General features: G+C 41.8%; 1 protein-coding gene across 1 annotated transcript in view; it reads left to right on the plus strand.

The window, feature by feature from the left end:
* LOC138623241 (ATP-binding cassette sub-family C member 4-like) overlaps nucleotides 1–24,524 on the plus strand; it is a 38,227-nt gene continuing 13,703 nt past the window's right edge. The window contains exons 1-21 of the mRNA XM_069702640.1: nucleotides 1–174; nucleotides 825–935; nucleotides 2,910–3,030; nucleotides 3,139–3,363; nucleotides 3,504–3,593; nucleotides 3,954–4,117; nucleotides 4,241–4,366; nucleotides 4,561–4,810; nucleotides 4,908–5,015; nucleotides 5,392–5,481; nucleotides 5,758–5,949; nucleotides 6,098–6,192; nucleotides 6,274–6,360; nucleotides 6,478–6,574; nucleotides 7,774–8,001; nucleotides 8,230–8,361; nucleotides 8,546–8,583; nucleotides 8,882–8,976; nucleotides 9,421–9,567; nucleotides 15,177–15,256; nucleotides 23,451–23,601. Of these exons, the coding sequence (XP_069558741.1) occupies nucleotides 101–174; nucleotides 825–935; nucleotides 2,910–3,030; nucleotides 3,139–3,363; nucleotides 3,504–3,593; nucleotides 3,954–4,117; nucleotides 4,241–4,366; nucleotides 4,561–4,810; nucleotides 4,908–5,015; nucleotides 5,392–5,481; nucleotides 5,758–5,949; nucleotides 6,098–6,192; nucleotides 6,274–6,360; nucleotides 6,478–6,574; nucleotides 7,774–8,001; nucleotides 8,230–8,361; nucleotides 8,546–8,583; nucleotides 8,882–8,976; nucleotides 9,421–9,567; nucleotides 15,177–15,256; nucleotides 23,451–23,601 (2,701 nt within the window). The 5' untranslated portion in view covers nucleotides 1–100. The remainder of the gene's footprint in view (nucleotides 175–824; nucleotides 936–2,909; nucleotides 3,031–3,138; nucleotides 3,364–3,503; nucleotides 3,594–3,953; nucleotides 4,118–4,240; nucleotides 4,367–4,560; nucleotides 4,811–4,907; nucleotides 5,016–5,391; nucleotides 5,482–5,757; nucleotides 5,950–6,097; nucleotides 6,193–6,273; nucleotides 6,361–6,477; nucleotides 6,575–7,773; nucleotides 8,002–8,229; nucleotides 8,362–8,545; nucleotides 8,584–8,881; nucleotides 8,977–9,420; nucleotides 9,568–15,176; nucleotides 15,257–23,450; nucleotides 23,602–24,524) is intronic.

Here is a 24,524-nt window from a genome sequence, read left to right on the forward strand (position 1 = left end):
CTCTCAGTGTCTCCTCCTCTTCAGTGTTTATCGATATCCCTCTGCCACACAGGCCGCAGAGAAAGTCTTCAGGTTGCTTTGACTGTTGGGGGGGGGGGGCATGGAACCTCTGCGGAAGGAGGGGAAGGATAATCCGTCGGCTTCAGCTAATCTTCTCTCCAAGATTTTCTTCTGGTAAGAAAAACCGGCCTCACACTGACAGCTTTGTGTGACATTAATTGAATGGAGAGCTCTCCTGTGTGACAGTTTGTGGACGCTACTCGAGAGCAGCCTGTCCCTGGATGTGATAGCTGCAGAGCATCCGTCCGTGCATAAACATAAACCACCATGTTCTGGCACGAAGGGGAGAGCTCAGGCTCTTTGGAAAAATAATAATAATAATAATAATACAACAAAGAGTGCAGTAAAGTAAAAGTAGCAGTACTCCAGAAGTAATATTAGTTTATATTTCAGTGAAACTAGTATTAGAAACTAAATTAATCAAAGAAGTAAAAGTGAAACATCTTTCTAATAAATCCTTTCATTGAATTTTGTGTAACAAGTAGCTTTTAAGTGTATTCATTTAAAATCGAGCAATGTCATGTCATTTTCTGTCTCCTTTGGGATTTTAACGCTCTATGATCATCAATCTTCTAAACCAATTTTCATCGTTTATGTCAAGATCATATTTTTCAGATTTGTTTATTTCTATTGAAATAACATTTCACAGTTTTATCTCTGTGTACCTCTGACTTATACGGTAAAAAGTAACTCCTTTTAAATAAAGTGCCATTTCTGTAACTATTGTTTTCTACTGATTGTACTTTCGTTTACATTTTCTGTAGTTGGCTGAACCCCTTGTTCAAAGTCGGGTACAAGAAGAAGTTGGAAGAAGATGACATGTACAAAGTTCTCCCAGAGGACGCATCTGATCGACTTGGAGAGGAACTACAGTGGTGAGTGATGAGAGTGTCTTTTATTGATTTAGTTTAATTTTTGAATTATTTTATAAATTGCATTGAATTGAATAGATCTTTACAGTTATTATCCAAAAGGTCAAACTATACAAACCATTGAACTCTGGATTTGATAAAACTTCAACCTTTTAATATTAATCTGAGCAACATGAACCAGCAGCAGGGTCATAAACACTGGATCAGATCCACATTCACCACAGCTGTGGGCTTATCGACCATCATTGTGTCCCTTCAAACTCCATCACAAATTGCACAACAGGTTGTTCTCTTATTCTTGTCTTGTTTGAACTGCTCCTATACTCAGTTAGTCTTTGTTGTTTATACTTGCGTTTTATAAGGCTATTTGTGAAACACTTTGCTATTCTGAAAATATACATGAAATATTATTTACATGTATAATGTGAATGCAACCTTTCTGGCCATTCAGGACCCTTTAGCTCTCCATAACTTGACTCTCCCATTTCCCTGCTGATGTTATCTTTTATTTCAGAGGTTTTCGAGAGGATGAGCAAAAAACACCTTCTGTCTGTTATTGGCATCTGCTTTAATGATAGTGATTTTGAAAATGGTCCATCTCACCTTTTTGATTTTATTTTGGTATATAAACTGAACAAACCAGCTACATTTGACGAGCCTGGCTCTGTCCAACTATTGCTCACAGCCTCAGTCTTTGCTGTGATTATAGTCTGGAAAACCTGTTTGAGCAACGTATGCTACGTGCTGGTCAACGCTGATTGATTGAAGGCTCCTCCAATAGTTTCAAAATAACTCGATGTCTACGCCGATTAGGATGCAACTACTGGAAGCGATCTCAAATAGAGCGTGGTCAGACCCACAATAACACATTTTAACATATTATAGTGAGGCTCTTACTTGCCAAGCATGTGTTCTGGACGCATGACGAGCAGAGATGTCAACCAACAACAAGTGACTCCGATTTAGATCATAGAGGACATTCTTGGCATCCATGCCACATCAGGGTTTCTAGTCATTGCCAGTTTAACAGTATATGGTTAGGGACTACTTCCCCCAAGGCAGAGTACCCTACACTACTATATACAACAGCCAGAGCTGTACAGTCATAATCAGCAGCAGTAGTATCGGAATCACTCCCTTTTCCACTGTGAGAAGATCCAAGTGTATAAGTTGCCAACAACAGACCCTCGAATGACCCCTCCGCTGCTTGGCACCTTTCAGCCTGCTTATGGGAGGGAAGGGGGGGGAGGCCTGCCCCCTTTCTAAGAGTTTGGTGTCAATGTGGACAATGTTCTTGGAAGTGGGCCCACCTATATATAGACAGTACTTCTCAAACTCCCACATGCAGGCAGGCTCCTCCCCCACACTGGTCATACTGACTCTTGTAGGAGTTCCCCCTTTCAGGAGACCTTGGCTTTGCAGGCAAAGTGTGTTCAGTTTGAGTATTGAAAGGTGATGTATATTACCAAGGAACTTGCCTTGCCTTTTGTTGCCACGAACTCATTTATATATACTGTATATCTACGTGGTCAGTCCCTCTCCTGGCTTGTGAGATTTCCATGGACAGGATATAAAGTCACAGCTGAGGAATGAAGTGTTTCCGTTTGTGGCAATTTCTGTTTAAGAGCAGGTGATACTCTCATCTGGTTTGATGGCATCAGAATTGCTAATACCGAGTGGAGCCCAAAATAGACCTTTCCCATTGTGCTACAGTCGTATAAATATCAGACTAACTCATTAGAATATTCTATTGTGTAGAAAATTCGATGTGTGTGTTCCTTTGTTTGTGGAGCAAACCAAAGCATTTGATACCGTAGATCACACGTTAGTTAACATCCAGGAGAAACATTGGAGAAACATTCAGTAGATTTTATTGTCTTCCTGAGAATCACCAGCATTACTGTGAGTATCATTTATTACTAAAAAGCTTCCTAACTTGGTGTAACAGTGACTTTTTCTTTTTACATGCTTTTGAAGGTACTGGAATAAAGAAGTTCAACAGGCAGCAAAAGATCTGCGGCCGCCTAAACTTAGCAAAGCTCTTGTTCAGTGCTACTGGAAGTCCTACCTATTCATTGGGATATACATCTTTATAGAGGTACAGTACAGTCGCACAGCAAAGCTACACGTCTACAGTTTCCAATGTTGCATTATAAAGTACGTTTTGATTTAATGCCGCTCTGCTTTGCGTTCCTTTTTCTATTAGGAAGTTATCAAAGTCATTCAGCCCTTGCTTCTTGGGAAGTTGATTGAATACTTTGAGAGTCACGACCCTGAGAACCAAGTCGCAGTCTACGAGGCTTACAGCTACGCCGCAGGCATCTCGCTGTCCACCGTCGGCCTGACTGTGCTTCATCACCTGTACTTCTACCACGTCCAACGAGCAGGCATGAAGATTCGTGTGGCCATGTGCCACATGATCTATCGGAAGGTCCGTCGCTATGACACGCCTGTGTTTATAAAAGCACAGATGTTTGGATCTGTCACATCGCTGTAGTTTGTATGACCCTGTTGAGCGTGTTAATTTGGTTCCGTCAGGTTAACTTGATTTAATACCTTTGTTCTGCGAAGGCTCTTTCTCTAAACAGCTCAGCGATGGCCAAAACGACCACAGGACAGGTTGTGAACCTCTTATCCAATGATGTCAACAAATTTGATGAGGTAGCTATTTACACTCAATTTTCTAGTTTGAATTCTTCTTTGAGGATATTGTGTTTACTTTTTGTCGGAGCCATTTCAGAGAGGTATTGATTGAATGGTTATGATCATTCTAAAGGCTGTTGTGAGCGGCGGTGTTAAAATGAATGGCATTATTCTGACCATTGTTTCTATTATTTTGTCCACCACAGTTACATCAAAGAAAGTAAAAACAAAAACACAAAAGTCAAAACCATAGTGAAGGCAGGATTTATTACAGGGTTGTAACACTAATAAACTGGCACGATTTTTAAATGAATATTTTACTTTTGACTTACGCACACATACAGACTTTATGATATTTTTCTTCATCACTTTTTACAGGTAACTTTGTACTTGCACTTTTTGTGGATTGGTCCTCTACAAGCAGTTACTGTGATATTATTGTTGATGTATTCGATCGGCCCATCATGTCTTGCCGGGATGGCTGTCTTTTTCATTCTGATGCCAGTGCAGACCATGTTTGGACATTTGTTCTCAAGTCTCAGGTTTGTAATCTTTTGTCAGACTTATCAAGAGTAAATACATCTGTTTTCCGTATTAATGAAATGTTTTCTACTTTTCCGTGGCCTTGCTGCTTTCATTGCTGCAATTTGTGTCTTCTGTTTTAGGGCTGAAACAGCGGTGTTGACGGATGACAGAATTCGCACAATGAATGAAGTTATTTCTGGGATCCGAGTTATAAAGATGTATGGGTGGGAGAAGCCTTTCGCTGCTCTGGTGGACGAGGTCAGGAGGTACAGTAGATCTAGTTTTGTGCAGATTCAGCAGTTCTTCTTCATGACTACTTGTTATAAACTCTGATGCCTTACTTTCTACAAAAACTAAGCTGAAAACAGTTCACAAATAGTTAATGGAGTTCAAATGAGGAGATTACAAAAATGAAAGGGATAAAACCGCATTTACTCACAACATGTTTTGTTTTGTGCAGGATGGAAATCTCCAAGATCATGAAAAGCTCATATCTGCGTGCCCTGAACATGGCGTCTTTTTTCGTGGCCAGCAAGATCATCATCTTCATCACCGTCTGTGTTTACGTACTGACGGGAAACAAGCTGTCTGCTAGCAAAGTGTTTATGGCTGTTTCCCTCTACGGGGCTGTCAGACTCACCATCACGCTCTTTTTTCCGTTTGCCATAGAGAAGGTCTCCGAGTCTCTCATCAGCATCCGAAGGATTAAAGTAAATACATCCAACACAGAGGCTTCATTTACAACCAGTGTGTGTTGATTATTTTTTTTTTGAAAAACTGAAACTTTAAATTTACTATTCTTCGAAGACATTTCTGCTGCTGGATGAAGTTGCTCCTCACCATCTGGGACTTCCTGTGGCAGAGAAGAAGGACTGTATGGTGAAAATTCAGGACTTAATATGCCACTGGGATAAGGTGAGAAACATTGTGGGAAACGTGTCTCTCCCTGTAATCTTGCTGTCAATAAGCATCACATGCAGTCTTTATGTGCCTTGAGCATTAAAATTGAGGAGACCACAAATTTGTGGTGTTGAGTTCTGAATGCCATTGCTGGTCCTGCATATCCGGACTGAGCACCACTAATTGGTTGGTATGTTTTAGTCGGGTTAGAGGGTTAGGATTAGGTTGGATCCGTTGCTAAACACCTAAACAGCTTTTCCCTCTGCGTAGTTTAGGAATCTGTGGGCCAAGAATTGGCATTTACCCTCTCAAGTAAACCCAACATTAACTGACTAAGTCACTACATACTGATGTTCCAGCTCATTTATTTTATTTTTTTATTTTTTTCCAGAATCTCGAAACTCCAACTTTACAGAACATGTCTTTCACAGTGAGACACGAGCAGCTCCTGGCTATTATTGGACCTGTTGGAGCGGGAAAGGTCAGAGCTGTTCTCTAGTCTCAGGTTCAGCCACACACATACATGTAAAGTAACTCAAAATACTGAAATTGAATTGTATCTACTGCCAATTTTATAGCAGCCAACCTGGCACTAAAGCTGTTGTAAGTTTGTTTAATTCATACGGAAACACAAACTACCATTTCCAGTTTGATACTGAGTTCCAGTAGTATTGATCTTCTCATTTAACATACCGGAAAGTTATTTCAAAAAGTCAAAATTGTCATTTAAATCTTAATTTTTGTTCGTGCATGTCAGTCCTCGCTCCTCAGCGCCATACTGGGAGAGCTGAGTCATGAAAGTGGTGTGGTGAAAGTCAAAGGAGAGCTGACGTACACATCTCAGCAACCCTGGATTTTACCTGGTACAATTCGAAGCAACATCCTTTTTGGCAAGGCGCTCGACCCCAAGAAGTATGACAGAGTCCTGAGAGCCTGCGCCCTGAAGAGAGTGAGAATCACTTTGGATCATGTTCTCCATTATCACATGCCCTGCTGCATTGTGTAGTTGAGGCAAAGTTTGATCTCATCTGGCTCGTATTGAGTTCAGTGTAAATATGAATATCTGGTACATCATGTTACATTTGGACCCTGCTTAGGACATGGACCTGTTGCCAGGTGGTGACTTGGCGCTGGTCGGGGACCGAGGGGCCAACCTCAGTGGAGGACAGAAAGCAAGGGTCAGCTTGGCAAGGTGTGCTGGTAATAATACAGCAGTGCACCTTCCTCTCTGGCGCCAGTGACAGAGATAACCTCCACGTATGTGTATTTTTAGAGCAGTGTACCAGGATGCAGATATCTACCTCCTGGATGACCCGCTCAGTGCTGTGGACTCGGAGGTGGGCCGGCACCTCTTCGAAGAGTGAGTCCTGTTGCTATCGTCACATCATTGTGTGTGAAAATGTGTAATGACATTTCCATTACTCATTTGTTCTTCAATAATAACAAAAGGTTTTTCATTGTTACATTTTGTCACCAGGTGCATTTGTGGACTTTTAAGGAAGAAGCCTCGTATCCTGGTTACTCATCAGCTCCAGTATCTGAAGGCTGCAGATCAGATTGTTGTCTTAAAGGAGGTATGTGCATTCAAATAGTTTTAATCAGGGACATGATTCTAATAAGGGATATAATTCTGCCACAATTAACAGCCTCAACATTTTGCCTCATGTCTAATTCCTTTGCATTCCTCAGCTCGGTACCTTTTAAGCAGTTCAAATGTGAAAAGAAGAACTAGAATCAAGCCTCCACCAATCACTCAAGTTGCAAATTGACATCCATTATGTGACATAAAGATATATAAACACAAAATTAGTGTCACCAATCCAGAATCCGACATAAATGCAAAATATGCTCACAATCTCTCCGTCAGTTATGATGTTAAATAATGATCAAAAGAGGATTTTTCTGCAACGGTATGCATTTTTATTTGTTACAGGACATGCCAACTGTGTGAACTGTAAAATAAACAATAATGTAAAAAAGCCTTTCTGTTAAAAAAGGTTCCACCGAAATCATCCATCTGATCTAACGAGCACGTCGCCATTTTATCTAGTGATATAAAATAGAACGATAAATAATATTAACCGAGGCTGTCACAATGATAACATTTTAACTGACCAATAATTTTCATACAAATAATTGCGATTAATGACTTAATTGTCTTTTCTATTCAATTTATGCTAATATAGTTTAGCCCTAGCTTAATAAGACACACACAGCTCATGAAGAAGAACAGACATTATTCACTCATGGTAAATCCATAATATTAATGTCAATAGATGCTCAAGGAAATATGGTCTGTTGAATATTAGCACCTCGAGATGAACTCTAATTCTCTTCTCGTGCCATTACCATTAAAATTGCAATCAGGAAAGTATGTAAGAACTGCGACAGGCCTGATATTGATTTTCAGATTTGATCTTTATAGCTTTGATTGAAACACTGGACGTGGCATTATTTACCTCTTTGAACTGTTACTAGGCAATTTGTTTTTCACAGTACGTTTGTCCTCTCGCAAGGTGGTGTCAAACATTTCACAACATTCTTTGAAAAGCCTCCATTACAATATCACTTGTTGACTTAGAGGACACATTTGAGGAAATAGTGAGTCTGAGGATTTGTCTCTCCGTTACTTATATTGGTAAAACAAACACATTTGCATAAACAATTTTGCTATTGGTAATATTTGCAAATGATGTCGCCCACGAATGCTGGAGTTTCTATGACTGAGCCAGTTCTCAGGGAGTTAACTGCATCTCTTCTCTGTCTTTGTCAGGGCCAGATGGTGTCCCGGGGAACCTACAGTGAGTTGCAGGGTTCTGGACTAGACTTCACTACCCTGCTCAAGGAGGATAAGGACCAGGAGGAGGAGAGGTCGGACACGAACACTGTCCCCGTCCCCCCCGTCCCCGGCACCCCACAGACACTCTCGGACAACTCCTCTATGTCTTCCCTTTCTTCCTCTCACTTCTCTTTGATTGACGGAGTAGAGCCGCTTGCAGGGGTAGGTATTTTCAAAATTTGACTATAATTGGTAAAAAAAACAAAAACAAAAACAAAAAACAGTTTTTAGCCATCTTAATGTAGAAAAATGTAATTGTGGGAAACTGCTTGTAGTGCATCCTTTCAGCCACTAGAGAGCAGAAGATACTCGCCTTTTCTGTGCTGTTTATTACAGCCGGGTTGGAAGTGATGCTGGATGGCTGGCATTGACACTAGTGTCTATCTGTAGGTAGTGCAACCAGCAGAGAAGGAAAGCCGCTTGGAAGGAAACGTCGGCCTTCATATGTATGTGAAATATTTCATGGCAGGCGCTAACTTCCTGGTCCTCCTGGTCCTCATTTTACTCAATGCCCTAGCACATGTGAGTTCATTTCTTTAATTGATTTGATGTGTATTTTCTATCAGTATTGTAAGACATAATTTATCTTAAATTAATTTGATATAAAACTGAATGATCTAATAATTAAGAGTCAAATTTAGGTTAATGTGTTTATTCTTTGCTGTTTTATTGTTTAACTCAATGATTTTTTTTGTGTCATGTTTAGATCACATTTGTTCTGCAGGACTGGTGGCTTGCGTGCTGGTGAGATTTTGTCTTTTTACACACTTGTGCAAAACAAAAATGCTTGCAAGAAATCTGAAAATTACCATTTTTTTTTGGAGGCAAACTAATGTATTTTCTGCAACTGAAAATGGTTGATGATTTACTAGAAGATGACTGAAGCAAACAGGTTTTCTTGACATTATCTGTCACTTGTTGAAACTAACCTTGTGTATGTGGGGGCATGTATTTTGTATAGTGCCTACATGTTGCAGCTTTCTTTCTTCGTTGTGTTTATTTGTCCTTGTGGATTTTTGTTTCTTTTGTGACTGACTTGCAGGGCCTCTGAACAGAAGCACATCAGTGTGACAGAGCACCTCAATGGCAGCTTCCCTCGGCAGCTGGACCTTGACCTGTACCTAGGTGTTTACGCAGGTGAAGCTCACTATGCGCACATTGCTTTTTGTGTACTGTTGAGGCTCTGAATACGGCAGCCTTTCAATGAACACATCCACAGTTCTTTGGCTGTGGCCCAAGGCCTTCAAGGCCCAGTGTATGTGTACATGGGCCTCAGCTGTACAGGGAGATAGCGGCGCCTTTCTTCTTCTCTGCTGTTGGATTGCTCTGATTGTCTCCTTGTGACTCCCAGACTCTTCACTCTTTCAGACTTTTGTATTCACAGTGATAAATCAGCATTCAAGGGGGGAAAAAAACAGTTGAAGGAAAAAATGAAGTGGAATATATTTATTTTTGTATCATATATTATGCTTTAATATTGTCCCCTTCGATGCAAAGCTGATCTTAGAACACTCACTATTATTGCATTGTAGTGTACTAATGTTGTTTTGTTTTTTGTTTTTTTTTGTGTGCTTTTGTTAGGTTTAACAGCCACTTCAGTTGTGTTTGGCTTCCTCCGCAGCTTGATCTTCTTCAATGTCCTGGTGAGCTCAGCCCAAACCCTTCACAACAGCATGTTTAACGCCATCCTGCGGACCTCAATACACTTTTTCGATATCAACCCAATTGGTAGGTGGCTCACCAGCGTGTCAGTCTCTCATTTAAATCTCGAAGAACTTGCATGTACAGCATGGTCAAACGTTGTATGTGAATGATGAGATGATAATGAAATGTTGACATCCACATGGACCTGCTGCAGAAGTTATTGTTGTAAGATCTCACCACTAGAGAGCAGACTGTTACTTACTTTGCCATGTTTAGCTCCACTTACAAACATCCAAATGCTTCCCCCTAAACTCCATAGTTGGTCATGGCTATCAAGTCCCATATGATATATTAATTTACATTTATAATTTTTTTTGCTATTAAATCCATACATATTTTTTCTATTAAGAGATTTTATATATAAATATATCTAAATGCTCATTTAATGTGCATAAATAGTGTTGATATCTGATAAATAATAATTAGAGACTCCAATGTCTATAATATAGAAACTGTCATTTTTGAGTAAGATTGTTTAAAATTTGAGTGTGAATGAACTGGTATCATAAAAGTTCCTATTGGGAAGTAAAATCGGTGCAAAGAAGATGTCACTTAAGTCAAAAAATATTTTTATATGATTTAATATTTAAGCATAATTTATTCAAAGCGTGCAAAGAGAGTGCTATATTTTTCTATTGTGTGCCTGTTTAAGAGAAAGCAAACAATCAAACTGAATAACTACTGTTTGCAGGAGATCTCGGGCAGTTTTGTGTTTGGACTATAACGCTGTGTAAATACATACATATTTGTCTTGTGCGCTGTATCAGAAATTTTGATTATTTCATTAGCTTTGCAGACTGTAGCTGCCGGGTCAATGGAGTGGGCAGATGCTCATGATTTTTAAAGTGAGAAAACACGCCAAACGCGTCTGACGTTACTCAGGCAGGGCTGCTGTTATTTTTTTTTATTCTTTAGACAAATTTTACAACACTTTTTTTTTTTTTTTTAAATAGAGACCAATAAAACCGGGAGCATAATTAAAGATTTGTTACAATTTTTTCGTTAAAATTTTTGGTCTCCTTGATATTTTATCTGTATTAATTAAAGACCTCTTTTAATTAGGTAATGTCACTATAATCTGTCATTCATATCCAAAGTCAACTGTCAAGTGGCCCACTTTGATAACTTTGAGCATTGTTCACCTGTCAGCCGATAATTACCCAGTTTAATCTCTTCATAGTGACATGCGTGTACAACACAATCAGCTCGGGTGGGAATTCTCAACAAGAAGGGAACTTGTATCTGTATAATGAGTCATAATAAGCCGGTAACACAAGTCTAAATATGATTTGAGGGAGTTCAGGAGCTTGCGGTTTCTACTGGCATTAGAGGTGGGTGTAGCAACAAAGCTTTCCTTTGCAGAGCTGTGTTTGCGAGCAAACACCGCATGTCTTAATCTTTGACTTGTTTTTCCTCCTGCCGTTGTGTTGTGCATTGGACTACCTTACAGCTTATCTGGGTGTGCCTTGCCTGGTAATCTATGCACAGGAGGAGAACAAACACTTTGAATAATGTAATAATCTGTTTAATAGCGCAGCAAAGGAGAGGCTTAACAGACACTGCTATCTGATTGCTGTTGTGCTGCTATCAGTAACCATTGTGTGACCAGTCCAGTCATTACAACTTGGCCTCCAAGCTGGCAAATAACACTCTGCTTGACTGGATTTATGTCCCTGAGTCTGTTTCCTTTGTGCACTTAACAGTAGATTAAGCATGAATATGACCATTTTTATCTTTACAATATTAATAAGTCCCACTTATTTACATTGCTTTTTTTTCTTCTTCTTCTGCTTCTTCTGTATTTTTTTCAAACTCCTTCATTCCCCTGAGTAAAATCTTAATAGAAAAACATCAGGAAAAAAGCGTGCTGTTGTCAGCTCTGCCGGCTTCTTTTATTTATTTTATTTTTTTTTCCTGTCTTAATGTTTTGCTTCTGTCTTAATTTTTTTTGTTTTCCTTCATACAATAACTGCCACTTCCATCACAGCTTCCACATCCGCTGCTGTCTTGCCGTCACTGTGAGAAATGTGTAACTGTGTGCCCATGTGCTGTTAAGGATTTGACAGCTGTTTACACGTGTAAGTGATAGGTGTGCCGGGGCTGCTGAACAGGCCCACTGTTTGATAGCTGTCCTCAGAGTTAAAGGTTACCATTTCAAGCGTCACTGCACAAAGGTCTAATTTGTTATTCTGTGAATGTGGTTTGTAACAATAGAGCACATCTGTGGTGAATTATGAGTGATGGAGAAGGCATTGTAGACCTTCTGTACCTGCCTCTGAATGCCTCTACGCCATTTGAATCCGTTATCTTTTGTGCTGTGTCGAGATTTCCAAGTTGGTTCTTTTTGGTGATTAAAACCTTCTTTCTTGAACAATTCTTGAACAATACTGTGCGGTAACGTTCAAGATAGCTCGATAAAATTGATAAAAACACAAGCAGCTGTTTCCTCTACTCTATGAATTCCTATAACTTTAAATATTCATGTTGCTCAATTTTAGTAATATGTACAGTTCATCCAAATATGATCCAGTTAGAGCAGCGCAGACAGCGGTGGATGTGTTGAGCTGATGTTGATCCCTGTAATTTAGTGTCATTGAGTGGGCTAATCCCCTCAGAGACTGCAGGCCAGGGCTTCAGCTCATCAGCACAGTCGAGGAGTGGAGTTTTAGTCAACACACACACACACACACACACACACACACACACACACACACACACACACACACACACACACACACACACACACACACACACACACACACACACACACACACACACACACACACGTGTACAGTCCCTGTTTCACATCAGCATAGTGGGCCAGCTCAGAGCTGGGCGTTGCGCGGTTGCTGTTGATGCAGGGAACATTAGATCTTCAGTAGTCACTGATGTGAGATTCTAATTGTGTCCACGGAGGCAATGTTTTTAATGTCTGTATTTTAGGTCTGGAATGCAAGAGTGTTAAGAGTGAAGTGAAGGAAGTACTGCAGAGAGGATGATGATATCGAAGTGTGTAAATTGAATGTGGAGATGGAGCCGTGTGTGTGTGTGCAGTATGGCTGATAGGGCTCCCCCTCGCTCGGCACTTCCACTATTTAATTGCATGAAAGGGAAGGAGAGGAGATTGCAGGAGCCTGGCGGTGTGAGCGAAGAGAATGGATTTAGAATGTATTAGTATTGGCAGCAAGGCGCCGGCGGTGGGAGGCTGCCCCAGGCCTCTGGGCCCTTCATGGAAGTGCAGGTGAGCTGTGCCACCTCCAGCCTTGGCAGCCCCCTCCCCAGTATTCCTTCATTATCACACTTGCCTCACTGAAAGGCCCCTCCAACTGCACTGGGGCCCACACATGGCGCGGCTCTGAGTCGTCCCCTTATCTTGATGTTTACAGGGAACAGCGATTTGCCACACGCCCTGCTCTAACCGGACCCCACTGTTCCACTTCTATAAGTGTGATTGGGAGCCCTGCTCACCTAATATCTCCACCTAAGAGGCCACCTCAGTTGGGAGGGCTTGATATTTCCTGAGCCTGAAAAGTGGTGCAAATCACCCCTGGAGTCTTAAAGCATGAGAAATTGTTTGATACTAATGCTGCTGATATCCTGAAACGTCTATACCCCTCTCTACACAATAGGTGATATTGTTGACAACCACCCAGAGTGATTGAAGCCATTGTCCCATGCCGATCTTACCTCATAGGCATTTCCATGCAGTGAATGTCTTTGTGTAACTGCATCACTGTAATGTATCCCCTCTATAGTCTGGCGGGATGGAGAAGGATCTTTACTTCATCCCCTCTGAAACTCTGTTAACTGAGCCGCTTGTCAAACAGCTGATAGCTGACTGATGTGCTCTGCTCTAACACCCTCTAACCATGGTATGATGTAACCCGCGGAAACCTATCCTTTTCTTGTTGCCATTGTTTGTCAGATATGCATGAATTTGGGTCATCTATGGCTTAGACAGTAAAATTACATAAAATATTATTGGATCGTTCACAAACACAGTTTGACAAGCACTCCCCCCATTCCCAGACTAAAGCGGCGATATTCTACACTGGTATAGCAGCAGCTCTACCCCCTTGCTTGAACCCTCCCCTCGGGATGTCTGTATGCTAAAGGGGCACTCACACTGTGAATAAGATTAGTCTGCCTCCAAGTGTACAACATGCTTACGCCACTTGACTTTGAATCAGTACTGATTTGGAGCATTGCTGGGTTGTTGCGGGGAATAATGCTCTGGCTAGGTTTATGCAATGGCTGTTATGGGGAGCCCGGCCTCGTCTGCATGCATGTTTTTAGGCGGGAGTGGCATTTTGGATAAAGCTGTAAGCTGCTTACGGCCGTGGAGAGAGGTGATTACAGGGCCCACCTCCGTAGGACTGACTCACAGGCTGGGAGGCAACTTTTAGGTCAGCGGTGCCATGGCTGCACCACGCCTCCAGGGTGCCATACCGCTACATGCTGCCAATGTGCCGCTCAGCTGTTCCTTTCTTTGTACTTTACCCCACTCTGTGCCATGGCCTATTCTGTGAGCCGAGAGAAACTCATCTGTTAGTTTCACTTCATCAGGGGTACATTTGTGAGTACTGCTTATTTGCGTTCTCCTCAGACAGCTCTTATTGTTTGCTTCGAGATGTGTCATGTCGACAGACAATTGGTTGCTTAAGTACTTTTCAAAACATAATGACACCGTACTGGAGACCCTTTGACGGGGAAAATTCACTAAAATCTACAACTGCACATTCTCCAACTTGGTGGCTTTTAACGTGAAGCCCGGGTCTAGCTCTAGCAACGCTTGCTGTCTGCCTCTGAGAGTCTGAGGGCTTCCTTCAGGGACACGGATAGTAAAAGCCTCTCTGTCTTGCCTGCCTTTAGGAAGTGTACTGTGGGGATTGGCTATCACTGACCCTGCAGTAAACACTGTGTGAAAGCAGCTGGAGTGTAATCTTATGTGCTGCGGGATCAGGATAGGGGGAGCAAAGTTACTAAAGGAGTGACAATAAAGGGCTGCCACAGCACCTGCAGAGCACCAGCCAAAATAATGAACACCTGAGCAGATTGGAGGCAACTCAATTAACGTCACTGACACTGCCAGTCAGAACAACAAAGGCAGGTACACAGCCTCTGTTGCCCTTTTGTTTCCAAACAAAAAGTTCCCTCAAGTATTCAGCCAGGAGTCGGGCGGTCTTCATGAAATACTAGACGAATAAAGATTCATTGTTTGATAGAGATAAGCTGGTGTTTTCCATCTGATATTACGCTGAATGTACAGCTCAAGCTCTGTTCTAGAAAATGTAAGGGGACTTTGTGAAGAGTTGCTCAGTAGTCTATTGAGACTGACATAAACAAACTAAATATTTTTTTTTTTATCGGTGCAATGTGGCTAATGGATAAAGCATCTGTGTTTAATTCATTGCTCCAAATGTCAAGTGAGATTCATTTAAGTTGAAACTCGACATTACATTACATGATAAATACTCCAAGTAATCGCCAAATTTTTCAGCCGACTTGAATGTGAATATACAAACGGCACAACATCTTTCTAACCAATATAATAAAACCCTGCTGTCAAACGTGTGATTCTATTAAACTCTGGTCTCGTGTAATCTGTTCTTTTGTGTGGTGTTGTTTTTCAGGACGAATCCTCAACAGGTTTTCGAAGGACATTGGTTACCTGGACTCTCTGCTTCCATGGACGTTTGTGGACTTTATCCAGGTGAGTCTCACCTCGGCAGGTTTGGTCGCTGGCGCTGCAGCATGGGGAGGCCATTTCATGCCTGGCTAAACCTGCTTTGTGGTCCGGGTCGCCTAATCTGGAAACAATTACTGTAGGATTACCCGCCAGCGCGGCCCAGCGCCTGCACAGATTTAATAAAAGTCTGCACATAGGCCGAGGGCGTGGCTCCCATAGTGTGACACAACAGAAGTGGCATCTTCAGAGGATGTGTATGGAGACCAGACAAGTGATTGGGAGGAAAAAAGGAACCAAAGAGGACATAAAGCCACATTATGATGGGTGAGATGAGGGGATGAAACAGTGGCGAGTCCAAGAGGGTGTGACAAGGATGATGCGTCGGGTAGCAAAGGGAAAAAAACGCGAGCAGTGGGCGTACGATCTGTTTACAGGAGTGGACCTTGGAAAAGGGGGTTGGGGCTGGGGGAGGGGGGGGGCAGGTCAGTTGGAACAGATCTCGAGCTGGACTTTCCCCTCTCAGCATAATTCACCTAATGCTTTACAGTCTTAAAGGCCTGGTAGCCGAGGGCCACCCTGGTGCATAACCAGGTTAGGTTACCAAATGCCACCCTGCCACCGTGACAGCCATCTCCCACGAAAGCCCGCGGAGATGAGCCAGCTCATGCACCTAGCGCCACAAAGAAGGGAATGTTCGCTGCACAATTCGAGGTAGAGGAGCAGGCGTGGCTCCTTGGTTTGGGCCAAAGAATAGAACAAAGACACGCTGAAAATGAATCCCCCCTCCACAATGCCTGAGTGATGTTTGTGGCAGATACCCATCTCACAGTAGACAAAAGCCATCTTAAACGCTGAAAGCACAAAAGATCATACGCACAAAAGCTTTTTGTTTGCTATAGTTCTCCTCATTTTGATAATAAGGTGAATACTGGTTAAAGTAAAATAATAACTTTGTGGAGGGCCCAGCTGTCCAACTGAAAAAAGTGAACTGCGTCAGACTGACTTAACTTTATATCTCTTCTACCAAAGTAGTCATCACCTTTGGTTGTCAAAAAACAAGCCACAAAACTATTTCAACTGTTTTAGCACTGCGGTGAAAAGTTGCATTTAACAAGTGAAGAGCGAGCTGTGTCAAAGTAAGACTGGATGTGTAATTTGCCCGTTTCAGTTGGTCCTTTGCTGCAACAGAAAGTGGGAGGTGATTGTGATCGTGGACAAAAGCTTTCTGCTCTTGTTTGCAGGTGTCTTTCAGAGAGCAGTCTTTAATGCTTTCAGGAAGGAAGATTTTCACTCTTTTTATCAACGTATTAGCTGCTTCGAAAAGGCTGCTGATCTTGACTATTGTTGCTCATTCGCAGAGGAACATTTCCCCACAGTCATTGTTTAAATGGTTGTCAGGGGGGAATAAAGTGAAACTTCATAAACAATGCCCTAACTGGTTTATCTCTCTCTATGGAGAGAGGCCGCTTCTGTGCAGGGATTTGTGCCTGAGCCCCCCCACCCCCCTTTATGGTGGAGTAAGCACTTCACAGCCCTTCAGCACTGCCCCATACCCGCCTAACAAGGGGATTCCCTCGAGCTGGGGGAACCTGGTTACACCCCAGAGCTCTATTTTTTCACAGGTCTCATTTAGTAGTAATTTAGTATATTGGGGGAAAAGGCTCTTTCTCTCTCCTCTTTATGGTCACGGGACAAAGACAGAAATGTCAATTAAAAACACCTCAGGGTTTGGGGACTGTCAGCTTTTGTGTGGACTTGACCTTTAAATCCTGGGTTGCCTCTATTTTCACAGAGGGGGCAGAGGAGGAGGGAAAGACAATAAGGGGTGAGTACAGGGGTCTTTCAGTGGATTTTGTGTGAAGGCTCTTGACCAAGTCACACCACCAACTGTTGGGTCCTGCACTGCATTTATAGCCCTTCTTGTCCACACAAATTCACTTTGTCACACAAATTCACTTTGCCCCTAAACTGTGGAACTGACTGCCTTCAGACATCAAGAATGGCAAAGGGAGAGTGTATTTAACCGGAAACTAAAGACCTATCTTTTTAATCTGGCTTTCTAGTGATGTTTATCATCCTGATTTAAAATTTTGATGATTGTTTTTATCCTGTGTTTTTCTTTACTTCCATGAATTTTAATTATTGATTCTTATAACATTGTTTTATTGTTGCAATTTAAATTTCTTCATTTAATTTAACCTATATTTCTACAAGTTGAGTTGAGTTGTGTTGTCAGGATGTTTATGCTAAGACACCAGCTGACAGTTACTTGCATTTCAAGGGTGACTTAGCCTGCTTTCTCCAGTATTTATGGCATATAAGGATGCATAAACAATGGCGCTCTCTACAGTCATCTGCAGAAAGAAAATAGTTATGTGTGCGAGAAAAACAACAGCACAAAAGGGCCGAAGACGCACGCAAACACTGAGCAAAGATGGCTATTGTCTAAAAACACTGGCGGGTGGATCGTTGTGAGTCTGTATATTGTGGCACATTGTGTGTCAGTCCTCTTCAGTGGCTTTGTGGGATATGAGAACTGCTGACGTAACCGTGAGCGCTGTAGGATGAGATTTCACCGGCTTTCTCTGCTTCTTTACCACGCCGGTGACAGAAGGAGTGAAGAATGCTCTGGCTTCAGGCATTACAAAGGTTAGCCTGAGAAACACAGGAGTGTGGAAATATAAAGGCTGTGCCATACGTCCCTTTGTGAGCATTGTTTTATGACAGTACCATTGTTTTCCTGCGCAAGGTGAAAAACAAGAAGAGACACGGAAAGATGAGACGTCTTAAGAAGATCTCTTCTGTTTAATTCGCTTGCCTGCTGAATCGGTGTAAATACAAACCAAAACACAAGAAAACATCGTCATGTGTGCGGGTGTTTATGGGTGTAATTAACTGGCCACTCAGCAAATACCACACACGGTCATTTGATGGCGAGCGTCAGCCAGCAAAAGCTTCCCGTGTGTGTATGTGTGGTCTCCCGTGATGCTGCGGTCCAGCACCTCAGCTGCTCTGACTCAGACGTCCAGGCCAGGCCCGGGGTCCTTCGAGCCTGGGAACTTGCATAACAAAAGTCCCGATCTAATCTAGAATCTCACCTTATGTCTGGATGATGACGATAATGCATTCTGTGCTCTCTCTGTGTGAATTGTTTTTTTTCTGTGCGTGTGTGTATTTGAAAATGTTTTAGTGTTGTTTTCAGGAGAAAGAAGCGATGACTGAATGAATGAATTTACCGGACACCAGTGATTTATAGGAGAGAGCGAGGGAGTGAGAGAGGCCGCATTTCAAAGCCTTTCTCTTATTTCCAAAATGGGGTTGGAAATCAGCAGCTTGACTGAGCCCAAATAAGTGACTTCTTTTACCTTTTCACAGCACACAAAGGCCTAATCCTAGGACTACTTGAGCCACCAATGTAGACAGCGACTGAGACCACCACAGTATGTGTCAGACCCTCCTCACCGCACACAAAACACATTGACTGCAGCTTTATGAAGTGAAAATGGCCCAGAAAGGGAAAAAGTGAAGGAGGTGTCCACAGTCATTTCTCCCAAAGAAAAGCCACAGCATCTGGGCATTTAATGCTAAAATAAAGCCCAAACACAGACGAGAATGGATTGGGTCACTTCTATTGTTCCAGAGCGCAAGTGGAACAGCCCTGTTTTGTTTCAGTACCACTGACCCTTGCAACGTATTGTTCGCTCTGCCACAGAAAGTGTGGAGTAAAAAAAAAAGAAACATTCCTGTGATGACAGAGGACTTCTTTTGAGAAATTCTCTTTGCTGTGCTCGTGCTTCATTTCCTGTTTGTTTGTACTTTTTTTTTTCTCCCAGTGGCAAATATTCCACACTGTCAGTAAAGAAAGGGAGGATGAAAAAGAGGTTGTAAAAAGCATAATGATTTCTTATGTCCAGAGGGATGTTTAATTAAAGGCAAGAGTTTATTTTCTGCAGTGGGACAACAGTCGCTATCATTGCTGAACACAAATATAGCAATTAACTTCAATTTTCTAGATTTATTTAGACATCAAAGAGCTGATAGAATCACTGAGAAAATAAAGCAATTACGGTCAGCAGAGATCTGAATGGTCTTTGGACACAGCAGTGCACCCAGTTTGCTTGAATGACTGAATCGCATGCGTGCGGTAGCTTTCTTTTCTTGCTAAAGAGCTATTAGTGGTAATTCTTTATTTAAACTGTTTGTATACAAAACCTTTCATCCTTTTATCCACTTTTATGTGCAGCGGGATGTGGCTTTGGGAGTTTTCTGTTCCTGTGTGGTTTCATGGGAGATATGGATGTGGTCTGAGAGGGTGAGGTGTGTGTTTGTAGGATCACTTATCGGAGTCATCTGTGTGTAAGTGTGGGTGGGGGCCACGGTGTTCCCGATGCTGACAAGATAAGTGCCAAACCACGCAAATGGATCAAACAGGGTCTTGGCAACAGCGGGCCCTGGGGAGCAGGAGGAGGCAAGACTTGTATCTAATAGTTCCTGTTCCTCCTCCGTCCCCCCAGATGACCCCGCTGTCAGATAAGCCGACCTGGCTCAGGCCTTCGTGGCCGCCACTAAAAATTGGGCTCAATTGGAATTCAAATTAACTAACCAGCAAAGATGAATGAGCAGTGTCACTGTGTCACCAATCATCAGCTGGGGAGTGAAAGAAAAACGGTATACAGGATAAGACATTTGTTGAGTTAATATTTGATCCCCTCAAGGGAAGGCTGGATAACATGCAGTAATGGCCCGTGTGCCATCATCTCACTTTGCAGTCTGGTAGCCTTCCATCAAGGCTAAGATTGAAACTTATGTACTGTGAAATTCTTGGGATCAGTTGTGCTCAGTAGCTTCGACTCACTGTTTGATTGTGTGGGCTCCACCACAGCAATGGTTAGACTAGTAATTCCCTCTTATCTGAACTGCAAATGGAATTGAGTGGCTTTTCATCATAAAACTACACTGAAAGTGATCATGCTTAAATGTGTGCTTAAGTGGCAGATAACATCCGTAATTAAGGTGCTAAATTAAATTTTCATCTCTCTGGGCTAGTCTGAGACCACTGAAGGTAACAGTACGATCCTAATCTCCACGTTTTAGGATTCATCTCTTAGGATGCATCTAATTTCAGGGTGTGAGGTTTCAATTTTATCATGTATCAATCGAATATGAAATGTGGAACACACTATACCTTTCAGTTAAGTAAAGATGGTCTCACACATATATTCAGGAGTGGAGGAGGTATTCAGATCCCTTTCTTAAGAAAAAGTAATACCACGTTGTAGAAACACGGCATTAAAATTAAAAGTCCTGCCAGTGAAAATATCACAAAATGTACTTGTACTGTGAGTAGAAAAATCAGAAGTACTTGGTTTGGGGCTTAAATACAAAAATATAAAAGTAAAAAAATACAAAAAAAGAGATGGATCTTATCGTACTTTTTCACGCCTATATTAAATCTGTTGTGTTCCCCTCAGGCATGTTTTTAGTAGCCTGACTCCGCTCAACTAGTGTTTGCAGCTTCAGTCTTCACTGTGATTATTGTGTGGAAACCCTGTTTGGGGCGGACCTAGCAACGACCAGTGGTATTGTAATGACATTGAAGTAAAGCCTTTTTTCTGACAATGACAGTGGTGGTAGTGTTTCAGCGCAAAACATACAGTGTATGGGCGTTAATGCCCATTGGTTAAAGGTTGCACCAATAACTTCAAAAATAACTCGAGGTGACGCCTACCAGTATGCAACGACTGGAAACAACCCTCAACGGGGTGTAGCCAGACCCATATATTCATGGGAATATTGAATTTCGGTCAGGTATTTTAAGTGACAAAGTGTATATAACTTATAAATAATTTCTTTTACACTTAACACATGTACAAACATGTACAATGTACAAATGTACAAACACATATATTTGGCTCCATATAAGTGTCCAGCAATAGTCTGCCAATGTAGAGGGGCTCTACGTTTCTTCTTACTGCTTTTCCACGTCCATTTGAGTATACTAACGAAATCCTAAAAAACATTCGGGAATGAAAAAAACAAAAAACAAAATTGGATTCAGGGTACAAAAATAAATTAAAATTGCAATCAGTGATATGCGGCCCTCGCATGCTGCACGTTAGGGAGCCAGCGGGTCGGGGCATACTCCAAAATATGAAAAAAAGCCATACTTATAGCATGTCGTCCAAAATATCATAAAAAGTCATAATATAGCATGTCGTCCAAAATATGAAAAAAAAGTCATGCTATAAAATGTCTTCCAAAATATGACTTAAAAAGTCACAGTACAGCATGTCGTCTAGAATTTGATGAAAAAGTAATTGTATAGCCTGTCGTCCGAAATATGATAAAAGGCATGTTATAGTATGCGTCCAAAATGTGATAGAAAACTCATGCTATAGCATGTTGTTTAGAAGGATGAAAAGAAGTCAGCGTATCAGTGGTGTAGAGGTAAATGCTGCAGCCGTTCAGCCAGATGTTTTTAGGTTTGAATTCTGCTTATGGCTCACATGTCAATTAAGAGACAGACAGCATACTGTTGCATGTCTTCCAATTTTTTTTTTTTTCTAAGTCATGTCGTCCTAAATGTGATAAAAAAAAAAGAAGTCATACTATAGCATGTCGTCCTAAATATAATGACAATCATATTATAGTATGTCGTCCTAAATGTGATAAAAAAGTCATACTATAGCATATCGTCCAAAATGTGATAAAAAAAAACCCCCCGTATATTATAGCATGTTGTCTCAAATAGGATCGAAAATTCATACTATAGCACATTGTTTAGAAGGTTGATGAGAAGTTGTTGTAGGGGTAAGTGCTGCAGCCTTTCAGCCACACGGTTGTAGGTTCAAATCCTCCTTTAGGTTAACAGACAATATACAGTTGCACGTCTTCCAATTTTTTTTTTTTTGCAATCATACTATGCCATGTCGTCCAAAATGTGATAAAAAAAAAAAATCAGTATGTCGTCTAAAATTTGACAAAAAAAAAAAAAATCATACAATAGCTAAATATGCTAGTTGAGGTCATGATGCCAAGAGACTTGTTTGTACATCTCGGTGTGAGACACGTCCAACGAATCTGGTGTGTGTAGGTTAAACTAGGTGCCGGGGTTTGTGTTGAGGGGGCGCTAGCGAGTCATTTGGCCACACCCATGGGCAAAACACATATCAGATGTATCAAACTTTGCCGCATCGCCACGGTGACGCCCTTTGACATCAACATGTTAAGGCTATTCTGACCCGAATTTAGGTTCAAAGTATCAATCAGCTCGACGAAGCAATTTTCGCTACGACTGATGCGGGGTCCAAGTTTCATGAGTTTTTGAGTTTGTTAAAGCCGCCAAAAAGCTTAAGGAACGAGAATGATAGGGAAGAAGAATTCTTTGAAGAACAATAGGGTTTTCGCCCCAAGAAACATGTGTTCATTTGAATGGATCACATATGTTTCTTAATTAACATTTTTAAATGAAAAGTCAAAAGCAACCACAGCTGTCAAAATCAGTTAAAAGTTCAATCTTTTTTTTATCTGTATTGTAAAGGAAATACAGTAAATTTGCCTTGGTTAAATGTACCCAAGGTCCTGACAATTACCACCACAGATGGGCTACAGTATAAGCATATAAATAGTCATAATGATATTTTCTAAACACAGTTACAGGTATGGGTGCTTTGAAAGCTGTCATTGCCTCCGATCCTGTTTAGGCAGCTCTGGTATCCTGGTTTAGATGTGTCACAGAGCCATTAGCACGGGTGATGAGTCACTGTGTTGTTGAGGGCTGTGTGGTTTGAGTGCGATGTATCAGACACCCACAGTGTGGTTCCCAGAGCTCTCTGCCAGTCACTGTGGCCATGCCTGTTGGCTGGCTGCTCTGCCAGGGCAGCTTACAGGCCAGAAGTGTTGAAGGGAAAGCCCAAGAGAGCCAAGGATATGAGCTGCAGTGGCCAAGTGGTAAATTCTCACCTGCTCCTAAGTGAGAATTAGCGCTGCGATCGTTTTCCTTTCACACTGTGAGTCACATAATCTCAGTCCCACAACCTGCTGTTACCTTACTGTACGTCTGTGGTGGTCTCACACAAATATAGCTGAAAGATTTTCTCTTGTTCAGCCTGAAGAAATAGGCCTCACTGCCCCGACGGTAGCCCGCGCAGCAGCAGTGGAGCTTCTGACTCGGTTGATATTGGTTAATGTTGGGCTCCCACCTCTCCTTCTCTCCCAGGTATTTCTCCAAGTTGTTGGAGTGATTGCAGTAGCGGCCATCATCATCCCCTGGATACTTATTCCTGTTGTTCCTCTTCTTGCCGTCTTCCTGTTCCTGCGATGCTACTTCCTGAAGACCTCCAGGGACATCAAGCGCCTCGAGTCCACCAGTAATTTTTTTTTATTCTAGGGTTGGGTGGGGGTGGCCTTGTCCATTTGTGGGACTAGACAAAAGCAGACCACGGGAATGCTAATAGACCATTGAAGAAAGTCATAATCATTAGCATAAAGGCTAAAGGTGGCGGTGGCCTGTGGCTCGGCCACACGCAGTTTCCTCAAGGGATGGGAGTTCATGACATCACATACAATGGGAAAATGCCAAGTGGGCATGACTAGGCCAAAGCAGGCTTTAGTTCATCCATTTTATTCTGAGCTCAGAGCCTAGATGCATACTGACCAACAGGTTCAATTCATCTTTTAGAACAAAAGTTCTGTTAAAAAGCATAAAGGAAACATTAAGATTTGGTCAGTGACTTTGTGAGTCTAATAAATAGAAACAAAAGAGCACTGAATTGCAACACTTTTGCTAAATCAGCATGTTTTATGTTTGTATGATTGAGTAGACATACATTCACTGTCGAATACCAAATCACATTTTATTTGTCTCCACTTTCTCATATATCAATATATCAAGTAGAACACCTCAAAACACACTAAATCAAAGAAGGGGATTATTAGTTTGGTTTCCTGAAATTTAATTGACTGTAATATAGACACAATTTGGAGCTGGTAGTGACCATATTTGGGCGAGTTGGGGAGGGGGGGGGGGGGGGATCTGACTCGATCGGATTGGAAACCCGGCGATACTACGTCCCGCCCACCGATAGCCGTAACCTGACTGCATCAATGGCCTGTCAATCAAACAGACCCCCTTATAAAATAAGACTTTATTAATCCCACACTGGGGAAATTTAGCATGGACGGCCAGAACACTAATCTGGAAGAGTGAATTTTTACTGACTGAGCATTTTATGAGAGAAGTTGAATGGGAGTCTATGGAGCCGGAGGCTTTTTGAAGCCGACCTCTAGCGGC

This window comes from Brachyistius frenatus, unplaced genomic scaffold, assembly GCF_029030835.1.
Source record: "Brachyistius frenatus isolate BFR_SWC_R1_liver_20210118 unplaced genomic scaffold, ASM2903083v1 Contig_42, whole genome shotgun sequence".
NCBI lineage: Eukaryota > Metazoa > Chordata > Actinopteri > Embiotocidae > Brachyistius > Brachyistius frenatus.